Genomic DNA, 14,210 nt, shown 5'->3' with positions numbered 1-14,210 from the left:
CCTGTGGTACTCCACTTGTCACTGGTCTGAAGTCGGATTTGGAGTCTGTTACTTTCACAGTGTGGGTTCTGTCAGTGAGCCAGTTGGCAACCCATCTTGTGACATAGGGATTTATACCTAGTTTAGTGAGTTTATCTATAATTCCAGACTGAGGGATGGTCTCGAAAGCCTTGGCGAGATCTAGATAGGCTGTGTGAACTACCTTACCCTCATCTACAGCTTTGGTGACCGCTTCAAAGAAGTCTATCAGGTTTAGGAGACATGATCTGCCTTTTACAAACCCGAACTGGGTGGGGTCCAGAGTTTGGAGATTACCATTGTCATTGTTTATAAGTTCCATAATGATACGTTCCATGGCCTTGCAGACTAGGCTCGTCAGGCTAATGGTGCGGTAGTTCCCAGGGTCCGTGGTGGCTCCCCCTTTGTGGAGTGGGATGACCGTCGCTGTGTGCCATTTAGTGGGCACAAAGCCTGAGGTAAGGCTATGATTGAACATGGTACTTAAGTGGGGTGGAAAAGAAGCTAGCAAGTTAAGCTGGTGCCAGGCAAGCAAGCACAGTAGATCCAAAGAAAAATAGCCAGCACCCAGGAGGATCTGAAGTATATATCTTTATTAGAAACTGAAACTAGACCGGTTTCAGCACAAGGCTTTCTTCAGTAGTACATTTAGTAATGCTAGTGAGTCATAATCTTATATAGCTTCAATTAGTGGATGTTATGACATCATTTCCTGTGATTAAAAAAACAAAAGAGGTTAATAAAAAACCATAAGAAATATCAACATTAGAAATGAAATAAAGATATTCATCAGCTCTAGATATTACATTTTTGTTCATGAATGCAAACCAAAGTTAAATATAACTAATATGTTAGTATGCCTAGAAATAAAGAACATTGTGATGTAAATACAAAAGAGCATCATATTGAATTTGCTAAAATAGGAAAAAAGTTTAAGTGCATAATAATGTCTCAAAGGATATAAATACAGAATTTGGCTGAAAGCATCATCATGAATTTGCTAGAATGGGAAAAAAAGGGTTAAGTGCATAATAATGTCTCTAAAGATATAAATACATAGTTTAGCTGAGAGATGCTTGAAAATACATAAATCATAATTTATCATTCAATCCTGGGGTGAAAAGCCCCCCAAGTTTGATAATCCACCTCTTTCCTTTTTGGTTCAAAATATCATGCCACCCTGCTTTAAATGATCGATTACCAATTATACGATCAATAATGGTAAATGAAAATTTGGCAGTGGAGTGTTTAGTGGTGTGTCTGTATAATGCATTGGTTAATCTCTGGTTCCTGATGTCCCCCAGGTGTTCAGAGATCCTTATACGGAACTGCCTGGATGTTTGGCCAATATAAAAGGCCTGACATGTGCATGTGGCAAGATATATTATCCAGTCCGAACTACAGTTACCAAAGAATTCAATGTTATGAATTTGTCCAGTGTTTTTACTAGTGAAACTAGTGGTTTTAAAAATGTAACTGCAAAAACTGCAGTGGCCACAAGGATAAATGCCTATGAGTTTGTCCCCCGTAAGTGTCCTTTGTGTGAGGTTGTCATCCTTAGGGCTTGTTCTTTTGTAATGTGAGAATAGGGAGCCAAGCGTTTTGCCCTTCCTATACGAAAAGTAGCATCGTTCCCCTAGATAATCTTCCAAAAGGGGATGCGAATTGAGTATATTCCAATGGTTGTTAATAATATTGATCAAGTTCCTGCTGTTCCTGCCATAGGTGGTAACAAATCTACATAAATCAGAACCATTGTCTCTTTGTCCTGTGTTGTATTGTAAAAGGGAATCTCTAGATTCTATATTGCTGAACTGGGCTGCTGAATTGATAATCTGTGGAGAATAGCCCCTGGACAAAAATCTGTTAGTTAAATCAGTTTGATGGTTTGTAAGATCATCCTTAGAAGAACATATTCTTTTGATCCGCAGAAATTGTGATTTTGGTATGTTTTCAATGATGTGTTTAGGATGAAAACTTTCCACATGCAAAAGAGTATTGTATTGTGGGAATTTCCTGTGAACAGATGTTTTAAGTGTGTTATCAGATTGTCTTGTTAGATGAACATCCAAAACATTTATTTCATTCTGATGATGTTCCACAGTGAATTCAATACCCCAGATGTTCTCATTGAGATGCTCAATAAATTCCTGGAGGTATTCCTTACCTCCCTTCCATACTAACCAACAGTCGTCCAGGTATCTTCTCCATATGTCAATTTCCGGTAAATATATATTGTGCATTGGATCATATATAATGTGTTCTTCTATATAACCCATAAAAAGGTCTGCATAGATGGGTGCAAATGATGCACCCATGGCCGTGCCTTGAAGTTGCCAATAACAGTCTTGTTGAAAGTAAAACACATTTTTCGTAAGAATGTGTTCAGCCATACATACTAATAATGTATTAATTCCCGGGGGGGTATAAGTTGGATTATTTAGCCAAAAATCTAAGGCCATAAGACCCGCCCAGTGCGGGATGCTAGTATATAGAGATGTTACATCTAGGGTGCACATGAGCCATTCCGGATCCAGTTGAGATTCAGAAACAATCTGCAGGAATTCAGTGGTGTCCTGAATTCTAGCACAAATATGTGATAACAATGGTTTCAATTTCTCAGTGAGAAACACAGATAGGGGTTCAGTAAGTGACCCGATACCAGATACAATTGGTCTACCGGTTGGCTGATGAATTTTGGGTAGTAGATAGAGGTATTGTTTGGCAGGGTCCTTAACCATCAAATGAGTTTTAGTTTTGTCTGAAATGATCACAGCTTCCACTGCTTGTTCCAAAAACTGATTGATTTCTAGTTGAAAACCGGGTGTGGGATCAATCTCCATTTTCATGTAATGAAGATGGTTAGATAATTGCCTATAGCCTTCACCTTGATAATAATCATTATCCATAACAACAACCACACCCCCTTTGTCAGCAGGAATGATAACAATATCTGTGTTGTTTTTAAGTTGTGTAAGAGCTAATTGTTCCTTCTTCGATAGATTATGCCTCATATTATCTGCAGAACTGAAATGAAAGTGTATATCCTTGATGACTGCCTGCTGAAAAACAGCAACATGTTTGTCCATCGGAGGGTTGAATGTTGATTTGTGAAATCTAAAATCAGATGATCTTTGAGTGTCATCTATTTTTTCCTGTTGTTTAAAGAATAGTTTGAGGTTATTTTTTCTACAGAACTCTATAGTATCAGATACTAAGGAACTTTCATCAATAAAGAAACCGGGAATAAAACCAAGGCCTTTATTAAGTAAGGAGTATTGATCATCAGATAAGACATGTTTTGAAATGTTTAAAACATTGGTACATTGTTCATTCATTTCACTATTGACATGAATAGTTCTTCTAAGCTTGTGACCCCTGTGTTTCCTACCTGCCCGGTGTTTCTTACCCCTAAAGGGACCTCAGTTGTTCTTCCCCTTTTGGCATTTGGAGAATCACCAATACTAAGTGTATCTGTGTCTGTAGTAGAGGATTCCTCACCAGATGTAATATAGCCCAATCCTGTCTTTTTCAAAATGGACCTGGGTCTCTTTTTGCGTACAAAATAGACATTCTTAGTGCCCTGAGCAAACCTGACACCCTTCTGTGATTCAAATTGTCTGCCCTTCTCATAATCCTCCTTATCTCAAGCAAATTTATGCAATTTTTTACTTTTAAGGTTGTTTTCCAAAGTAGATATTTCTTTAGATAATTTGCTCAGACAAGCCTGGAAGTTTGTATTTTCCTCAAACTGTTTGAGGTTGTTGCAAGTTTTTTCTACTTCCAAAATATTTGCTTGTACAGTTCTCTCATAGAATGATGCTAGTATGTTAACTCTGGCCATAGCAGCCTCCTGTTGTGCTATTTGCCAATCCTTTAGCAGAGCATCATCTGGTGTACCAACCAACGGTTGGATTTTACATCTCAATCCCCTAGGGGATATATTCTGCACTTGGTATGCTTTAAACAATTTGTGATGCCAGATGTTTGTTCTCAACATTTTGATTTGTTTACCAAGCTTGTGGAAAGAATTCTCGCAACCGTCAACTGGATCTGTTGTTTCCAAATTATTAATTTCAGTAGAGTCAGTACCAATTCCAAAAATTTTTAGATCATCCTTATCGGAGCATAGACCAGATAATAATTTTTGGAGATCCATGACCATGAGTTGCTGGAACTGAGAGAGAGAAAAAAAGTATAATCTGGACTGGCAAAGGGACTGGATTGTCAGAGCAAATTGGGAAAGGGTATCGAATCTAAACAATGATAAATTGAATCACAGAAGAGTGCAGGTCTGGGCAGTCAGGTGATGATAGTGTAGAGCCAGGTGTATATATCTCTATTTGTAAGAAATATATATCTATATATATATCTTGATCCAAGGATATAAGAATCACTTAAGAAGTTGTTGTTCATATATAGATGTTATACATAAGGTTGTATGAGTGACTAGAGGTAGTCAAAATAGTGGTTTGTCTATTGTGATAAAGCAAAAATAATATGAGACCTAGATGGCAATTGTGACCATTCAATATCACAAAATAGTGATGTCTGTTGAGTCAACAACTAGTACAATGAAATTATAATGATCAAATAAATTCTCAGCGCAATTATTGAAATATAACTATATATATAATATACAACCTGTTGGGTGTCAATAGGGTAATTCTCATGTATTAAATAATATTATATATATATAATGTATACTGATTGTGACCTAGCATCAATAAAGTGGACTCATATGAAGAGGCTATCAAAAATTGCTATTTAGCAAAAGTGTATGATGCGAATAAACAATTGGATATATTGCATAACAAAACTTATACACTTGTACCTCATAAAACCATATAGATAATCAAGAATGTTCTCCTTACTGCATACAGAGATGAAAGTAATCCAAGAATATTAGAACATCAAATTTTCATGACTGAAAAATAGATCAATCATATATATAAAACAAATACTTGTTCAGAGATGCTGCAATAATAGTCAATAGAGTATTCCATACAAAATATACAGCAATGTCCTGCCCTGTATGTCATTCAACAATGGCAAAAGAGTCCCCAAAGCTCATAAGGAACACAAGAAGTGTATGCAATATGTGGAAAGTAGCCTTCCAAATATGAGGAAGACAAAATCAAACTATAAAGAATAGCAGTACTGTAGCTTATTATAGCCTGTGATTTATCTAAAAAAAAATAAAAAAATAGTATCCTCGAGAAGGTATCAGTAATCCAAGTCACAACCCAGATATGTGGCACCGAAGTGGCCAATAAAGCCAATATTCATAGCATGATAATGAGCTGATTATTTAACAAGCAGGACCACAATACCTGAAAGTTAAGATAATCCAGTAGTGGTTATGCTGTTTAACTGAACCTAGATGTAATAACATCAGTTATATAAACCACATACAAACACCCCATATTAAAATACATAAGGCACATATATAAATGTTATTGGCGCCAATGTTGTAGTCCAATGGTCTGTTTGGTTATTAAAGAGATCAAAACACAGTGCCCGAAGAATAATATAGGTTACCCAAATGGCAAAAAAATTAGTAGAAAATATATACGCAAGTTAAATTGCAGGCCTTGGATGTTGTATCACCAATACTACTATACATATACAAACATCGCCAATCTCAATTGAATAATATGTCCAAAACTCGAAAAGATGTTAAGTCCAAACGCAGAACACTGTTACACTGAGCCTCTGTGTCACGAAGTATATAGGTATCCAATATAGAAATTCTTGTAACAGATGCAGAAGTCCTAGCGCCAACACTGTAGTCTAATAGACTGTTAATAATAAGGTAGAACAAAATTCAATGGTAGATGTGAAGGCAACACACTCTTATATTAGCCCTGGATCGTATATCACCAATAGTACCATCCACCTACAGACAACAGATGAATATAGTTGGAAAATATGTCCAAAAAGTTGAAATAAATGTTGAGCCCAAATGAAAAAACGCTATCTCGTTGACTCTCAGTATCATATAATGTGTAAACACGCATTTGAAAATACTTGTGTCACTGATGGTTACACCACTAACACCAGTAATATAGTCCAATTCTTTGTTTGTCGTTAAAAGATAAATGGCACAGTACCTGAAATATATTGTAGACTTACCGGGTGGGACACATTCCAGTGAAAAGCATAAGATATCCTGCTGGCCCAAGACGTGATGTCGCTAATAACACCATTCACAAATAAACACCACAAATGAATGATTCTAAAATTTGTCCGAAGTTGGAGTGGATGAAAAAACACTGCCTCACCGACCCTGAAAGTCACAAAAATTGAAGCATGTAGAAGAAAAGAGTAAATGGTAGAAATCCAAAAATTGTGATCGCTGACAACGGGAAACCACGTGTAGAGTGTAGCGACCGAATGTATAACCAAGCTACATCTCAGAAGCAAAGTCTAACATCAGAAACGAATTTCCCAATCAGAAACGTAGCACAAAGCTGAATATATTCCAAAATACAGTCCTAATGCATGAAACAAACCCTGTGTCCAGCGAAAAATCCTCGACTACAGACACAGAAGATGGTGACCCAAATGGTAGATCCTTCAAACGCCAACAGCCAGCAGTACAGAAAGTAGTGTGTGGAAAAGAAGCTAGCAAGTTAAGCTGGTGCCAGGCAAGCAAGCACGGTAGATGTAACATCTCTATATACTAGCATCCCGCACTGGGCGGGTCTTATGGCCTTAGATTTTTGGCTAAACAAATCCAACTTATACCCCCCGGGAATGAATACATTATTAGTATGTATGGCTGAACACATTCTTAAGAAAAATGTGTTTTACTTTCAACAAGACTGTTATTGGCAACTTCAAGGCACGGCCATGGGTGCATCATTTGCACCCATCTATGCAGACCTTTTTATGGGTTATATAGATGAACACATTATATATGACCCAATGCACAATATATATTTACCGGAAATTGACATATGGAGAAGATACCTGGACGACTGTTGGTTAGTATGGAAGGGAGGTAAGGAATACCTCCAGGAATTTATTGAGCATCTCAATGGGAACATCTGGGGTATTGAATTCACTGTGGAACATCATCAGAATGAAATAAATTTTTTGGATGTTCATCTAACAAGACAATCTGATAACACACTTAAAACATCTGTTCACAGGAAATTCCCACAATACAATACTCTTTTGCATGCGGAACGTTTTCATCCTAAACACATCATTAAAAACATACCAAAATGTCAATTTCTGCGGATCAAAAGAATATGTTCTTCTAAGGATGATCTTACAAACCATCAAACTGATTTAACTAACAGATTTTTATCCAGGGGCTATTCTCCACAGATTATCAATTCAGCAGCCCAATTCAGCAATATAGAATCTAGAGATTCCCTTTTACAATACAACACAGGACAAAGAGACAATGGTTCTGATTTATGTAAATTTGTTACCACCTATGGCAGGAACAGCAGGAACTTGATCAATATTATTAACAACCATTGGAATATACTCAATTCGCATCCCCTTTTGGAAGATTATCTAGGGGAACGATGCTATTTTTCATATAGGAAGGGCAAAATGCTTGGCTCCCTATTCTCACATTACAAAAGAACAAGCCCTAAGGATGACAACCTCACACAAAGGACACTTACGGGGGACAAACTCATAGGCATTTATCCTTGTGGCCACTGCAGTTTTTGCAGTTACATTTTTAAAACCACTAGTTTCACTAGTAAAAACACTGGACAAATTCATAACATTGAATTCTTTGGTACCTGTAGTTCAGACTGGATAATATATCTTGCCACATGCACATGTCAGGCCTTTTATATTGGCCAAACATCCAGGCAGTTCCGTATAAGGATCTCTGAACACCTGGGGGACATCAGGAACCAGAGATTAACCAATGCATTATACAGACACACCACTAAACACTCCACTGCCAAATTTTCATTTACCATTATTGATTGTATAATTGGTAATCGATCATTTAAAGCAGGGTGGCATGATATTTTGAACCAAAAAGAAAAGAGGTGGATTATCAAACTTGGGGGGCTTTTCCCCCCGGGATTGATTGATAAATTATGATTTATGTATTTTCAAGCATCTCTCAGCTAAACTATGTATTTATGTCTTTAGAGACATTAATATGCACTTAACCCTTTCTTTCCCATTCTAGCAAATTCATGATGATGCTTTCAGCCAAATTCTGTATTTATATCCTTTGAGACATTATTATGCACTTAAACTTTTTTCCTATTTTAGCAAATTCAATATGATGCTCTTTTGTATTTACATCACAATGTTCTTTATTTCTAGGCATACTAACATATTAGTTATATTTAACTTTGGTTTGCATTCATGAACAAAAATGTAATATCTAGAGCTGATGAATATCTTTATTTCATTTCTAATGTTGATATTTCTTATGGTTTTTATTAACCTCTTTTGTTTTTTTAATCACAGGAAATGATGTCATAACATCCACTAATTGAAGCTATATACGATTATGACTCACTAACATTACTAAATGTACAACTGAAGAAAGCCTTGTGCTGAAACCGGTCTAGTTTCAGTTTCTAATAAAGATATATACTTCAGATCCTCCTGGGTGCTGGCTATTTTTCTTTGAACTTAAGTGGGGTGCCAGTTTGTTCTGTAGTTCATGTAGAATGCAGCCTGGGATGCTGTCAGGTCCCATGGATGCTGTGTTCTTGGCTTTGGAGAGTGTGGTTTTTACCTGTGCAGCCGTGATTACAGGAAGTTTGCATTCAGGCACATGTGCGAAAAAGCATAAGACAATCTGGTGAAAAAGATTTGGGAGAGACAGGAAAAAGGAGAGGAAACAAGGGCATCCAGCAAACAGGTGGATGGATTGTGAAAGAGAATATCTGTGACAGTCAATCATGAGTGTCAAAGAAGGTAGGAGAGTGGCATTGAATACAGAAAGATGGCGACAGCTGACACAACACCCCAACCCCATGTAGAAAGTGGAGAAAAAGGGATTGATGATGATGGTGATGATAACTTAAACCTTATTCTTCTTGGGCTGTAGCTACACCCTCTGACATCCCAAAGACATGCATTACCTGAATTGTTGAATCCCCCCCTCCCCATAATTGCACACAGGTATGCTTGTTGTGTGTGAATATATCCTGTGATTCGACTGTCATGGTATTCAGAATTAATTTCTGCACCTTGCACTCAGAGGACTAAAGTAGGCTACGATCTCCCCTGATAGCCTGCATTTTGTAAAGAATGTATCGGAGAATGAATGAGAGAGAATTTAAGGTTTAAATATAAAATCAAGGGGTGCATCTTGTCTCCTCAAGTCTGTTTTAACAAAACAGATTATGGTCAGGTCTGTGATCATAATGAGTATGTTATGTATTCTTGACATCATTGACAAGAAATTCACCTTGAAAGGGAAGCTCGATAAATGATTCTTGGCATCCATATTGAGAACACATAATACTATATTGCAATCAGAAATCTGATGATCATTCTTTGTAATGCATGGAGATTTAGGTGCTCCATGTACTGCTAGTTACACAAAAGTAAGATGCAAGAAAAGAAATGCCATGCATTGTCTGTATTACAAAGCAGCCAGTAAATCAGAGGTGAAGTTGTTGACTTCCTTACGTTTTCCCTTTTGTAAGGGAAACCAGTCTGACTCAAATACCTGTACTGTAGCAGACAAGAGACAGAAAAAGGAGTTAAGACAAAGCTGTTTCATGTCCTTCTGCTGCTGTTTACTAGCTGGTGCTGTCAATTTTTAGTGCCAGACTCAATGCTTAACAATTTTTAAGCATCCTTCTTACCATTGTTCAGATGGGTGTTGCACTAAAGCAGTGCTGAACAAGTAAGTTAGTCACCTGTTTTTGGAGTGTAATCACCTGCACTCCTATGCACTACAATATATTTATGCCCATACTGTGTGTAACAGAGAAACCAAATGATGCTTAGAGACAGCTGTATAGCCACTTTAAATGCGTAACTGAATACTTGTTAGTATCATGGTATGTAATGCAGTGTTTTGTGTAAATAGCAGTCATGTAAAAAGTAGTTATACTGTTAAGTATTGATGATAGTGTGATCTTGATTGTAAATGGTGGTTTGAAATGTGACTCAGGAGGTAACCTAAGTTTGTGAATGCTGTTTTGAAAAGCTGCTGCCTTTTGACGTGTTGTGGCTGGGCTGAAAGTAATCTTTGGACCACTTCAGTTTTTGGGTTAATCAAGACAAAGCAAATAGACCCTTATTACAGATTGATGCCCTTCTTGATATTATTGCTTTTTGTGTGTTATGTTTTAACATACTCATTAAAAATGTTTTAATAAAAGAACATAAAAATTACGAGACATCTAGACTCTACCCTTTCCTTCCAAGCATGTACATACCTAGTAAATGTGCTAAATAAATGGTTTACTATCAATATTTTGAGTATTCCAACATTGAACCACTTCCACGAATGCCAGACTCTGACTACTGCAAAACTTGAACACCGACATTTTGAACAGGATAATTATGCCCCGTTTTTGACCCATGTTAGCACTTGTTTTCTGGTGTGGAGCTGCCAGAAATGTCACTGTTCGGTTTTATTTTGGTAGTATGACCTGTCGGCAGGTTGGATTTCATGTACATGGTTCGACGAAGTGCAGATACAACTGTGCATTCAACATTTTGATAGTAAACCTAAATAAACGCCAGCTACATAAGTTATTGTTAAGCAAATCAGATTTAATTCTTTCCTGCTGACATGCGAAAAAGCATATTTTGTATTTTTTAGTTAAGCATAGTTTTTCTGCTGATATTAGAAATCATTTGGGTTGCTGATTTTGAAAATCTGCCCTGAGGTGTGACATAGGTTGACTTACCTTTTAGTTTGGTCGTAAAATCTTTTATTTTGTCCTCAGGGCTACACTGTGGCTTGCTTTGAACAGACCACCATATTGTAGCTTATTGCTTAATACTTTTTGAGGTACGCTACTTAGATAAGTGAAAATTATGGAACTGTGAAATAATTCCCAGTCTTGTTAATGAGGTACACTAATTCTGTTTACATGTTTTCAGCTACTTTGCCCTCTGAAGCATGGAAACCGCCTCTGCCTGCTTATGACTTTTTAAGCATGATGGACGAAGCAGATCCCACATTTGCTGCTCAGCAAATTCCTAACCAGCTCAGAATGCATAAGCATCCAAAGGAAGAGAAAGAAGATGGACCTGAACATCGGCCTTTAAGAAAGAGTGTTAAGGAGAACATTGATGAAGACACAGAAGAGCCTTATGTAATGAAAAGTGATTTAAAAGGCATAGATTGTAGGTTGGCAAGCAGAGCGAAACATCGTAAAAGCCATATGGAATTATGATTTATGCTTTACAAACGTTCGTATAACAGGTTCAGAGCAATTCCTGTAAAACACCTTGCTGGTCCTACAAATTGTTAGTGACATTCTACAGAGATCCCTGTCTCACTAATAAAGCCAAGTACTACTTGGTATATATTTATTTTGTTGTTATTGAACAGTTGTTAATAATATTGAGTGAAAGCCACTATATGGTATAGCATTACAGCTGAGTCACTATAACTTTTTTAATGACAGTCGTATGTCATACATGTGCCAGACACATGCAAAAACTGGATTGCCACAGTGATACCTTACTGAAAGGATACAAGGCCTACCCAACATGTGCTACATGGACCTACTCAAAGTTGTTATTACTCTACTCTGTGTACTACAGACTGCTAAGAGGTGACCTGTGGCTGATATACAAGGCATCCTCTTACTCATTGCTCATCGATTTACTACACATTAGCAAGTCATATGGCATTGGAAGTACTTGGTCTAGGGATCTAAACCTCTTTTACATCAACAGAATGGTTTGGAGGGACAGGCATGTTCTGCAGAAGATAACACTATTGTGGAACAGACTCCCCAGCCAAATAAAACAAAGTTCATCCCTGACCATTTTCAAGTGCAACTTAAATCTGTGGATGGAAAACAACATTTACCCCAGGACTGCCCCTTGTACTACTAATGAACAGAGGCAGCTGCTAAATGCTTTATCCCATGCATGGGTCTCCTCAAATTATCAATGGTATTATCCCATTTATTCTTGTTAGGGGTGATATATGATTATTGAGCTTGGAATATGTAAGGCGAATATATAACCAAATTGGATAGGTTATGTTGAGCACAAAAAACAAAACTGGTTAGGCTTAAAATGGTGGCAAGGGCAGCTAGCCTAGTACTTACTTATGGACCTATATGCAGTGATAAATCCTTGTAATCTAAATTGTCCATATTTCTCTTGTTAAATTACCATGTGTTGGTCACAAGTGTCTTCTGAAAAAATTACTTCTCATTTGACCAATTAGGACCAATGTCCTGGATTAGTAAGCCTGATGGATATCCTGGTACCCCGATTATGTACAAGAAGGAAACCTAAGTTAAGTGGGAGATTGTTACCCAGTGAGACAGAGAACTTCTTGGGGTGAGGTCAACAAAGATTGACTGCGCCCTGAAAGTTTAGTACTAAAATCGTTGGGATCTCTTTAGTATTGAAGAACAAGAAATGGGTCACGTGGCCACAATTGATCACGTGACCACAAAGCAGAAGTTTAATTTAGCCAACCCTTTGCTCATTTAGAACATTAACTGCCAGCAACCTGACTATGATTAAACAAAAAAGGGAAGTCAGCACTGTGCTTCCAACACTAGCTTAATATGAACAGTGCACAAATTACCCAGTGATCAGCTGTGATGCCATATTCTGCACTTAAGTACTTAAGTTAAGGTGTCAGATATAGGCCATGGCATTAATCAGTGCTGCATACTGCTATGTTCCCCAGAATAGACATACTTGTAGCAAGTCGATCGTACCCAACCTAAATAAAAAGTCTTGATGCCGTAAAGCTTAGTATCAGAAGTTTCACATTGAAGGGATTGTGAAGATGACTGAAAGTCATGTGATAGCAGCTATCGTTTATTGTTTTTGTAGTATGTGAATTTATGTTTTCTTGTTACCTAAGCATTTTATTTAGGTAATAAACATGTAAACATTGTTTAAGAAAAAAACTCAAACTTTTGTAACACATCTAGTCAAAGTTTATCAAAAAAGTAAACACTGCTCTAATAGAGTGAATGCCAGTCCTCTTTCTTCAGAAGGGTTAAAAAAGGTGTCAGTATGTGTGAATGTCTTCATTGGTCAAGCCTTCCGTAAATGGAACACTTTTTTCAGTTGCAACTGGATCTAAGGAAGGGAAATCCCGAAAGCACTTATCCATCCTGAAAGGGGCACCTTTTTGTGTCTTTATGCATTTTTCCACAAGGATTTTGGTACAGACATTTGCTTTTTATCGAGGGTTCATTTTAATAAAGGATTTTAAGAGTCTTTTCTATGTCCATGGTGGTTCGTTCGTGACTTATTCACTGCATTGTCTTTTTTTCACGGAACACCTTCAGCTGCTAACAGGTTTGTTTTGGATTGTTCTTTCCAAAGCCTGGATAAAAATCCATTGTTTAGAGAAGAATTAAACATATGCATTAAAAGAGCAATAAAAATCTATCACCTTATTGTTATACAATGAGTCATCCTGGGCTTGGCCAACCATGAATTTAGGATGAAATATTATAGCAGTAACCGAAGACGTCAGTGTGGTATATAAAGATTTACCCACGGTTGGTGTGGTTTAATCTCGAGGATCAAAAGTCGGCTTGTGATGATATTTTCTGGGCAGATCAGTTCCCTGTGGGGGGAAAAAACATCCATTTAAAAAATGTTTGTTGAGTAAAGCTAGAAGTGTGTGCGCTGTAATAAATTGTCATGAGACTGTATTGTACTTTTAACAAGAGTGCTCTTTTTTCTGGTAGTTTAAAAGTTGTATCAGGTAATTGAAAACTATTTTTTCTGTGGAGGAATTGTGTTTATTTTACTTTTTGGTGACTGCAAAGTATTTTAAATTGCTTTTTACTGTGTTGTGTTTTATATGAAAAAAGTGAATTTCAAAGACTTTTAAGTTTGTTTTCTCTGGGAAACAGGCACCTTTTTCGGCTCATCCAAGGAACAGACGGTCAGTCCCACAGTCTGTCCTTCTTCTAGCCACAAAAAGAAAAAGTTAAGCAAACGGCCATTCCCACACAGCAGCCTAGCAATTCTACTCATCCACAGGTGGGTGACTCAACTGTGGTCGTTAA

General features: G+C 37.2%; 1 protein-coding gene across 1 annotated transcript in view; it reads left to right on the top strand.

Annotated features, from left to right (window-relative positions):
- The window catches only part of TXNDC16 (thioredoxin domain containing 16), a 1,725,832-nt gene extending 1,712,414 nt beyond the window's left edge, over positions 1 to 13,418 (top strand). Inside the window, exon 18 of the mRNA XM_044073553.1 lies at positions 11,086 to 13,418. Within this exon, the coding sequence (XP_043929488.1) occupies positions 11,086 to 11,381 (296 nt within the window). The 3' untranslated portion in view covers positions 11,382 to 13,418. The remainder of the gene's footprint in view (positions 1 to 11,085) is intronic.
- The last annotated feature ends 792 nt before the right edge of the window (positions 13,419 to 14,210 follow it).

The sequence above is a fragment of the Protopterus annectens genome, chromosome 6.part0 (assembly GCF_019279795.1).
Source record: "Protopterus annectens isolate FY-2018-M chromosome 6.part0, PAN1.0, whole genome shotgun sequence".
NCBI lineage: Eukaryota > Metazoa > Chordata > Ceratodontiformes > Protopteridae > Protopterus > Protopterus annectens.
This window is presented reverse-complemented; position numbering and strand designations above follow the sequence as displayed.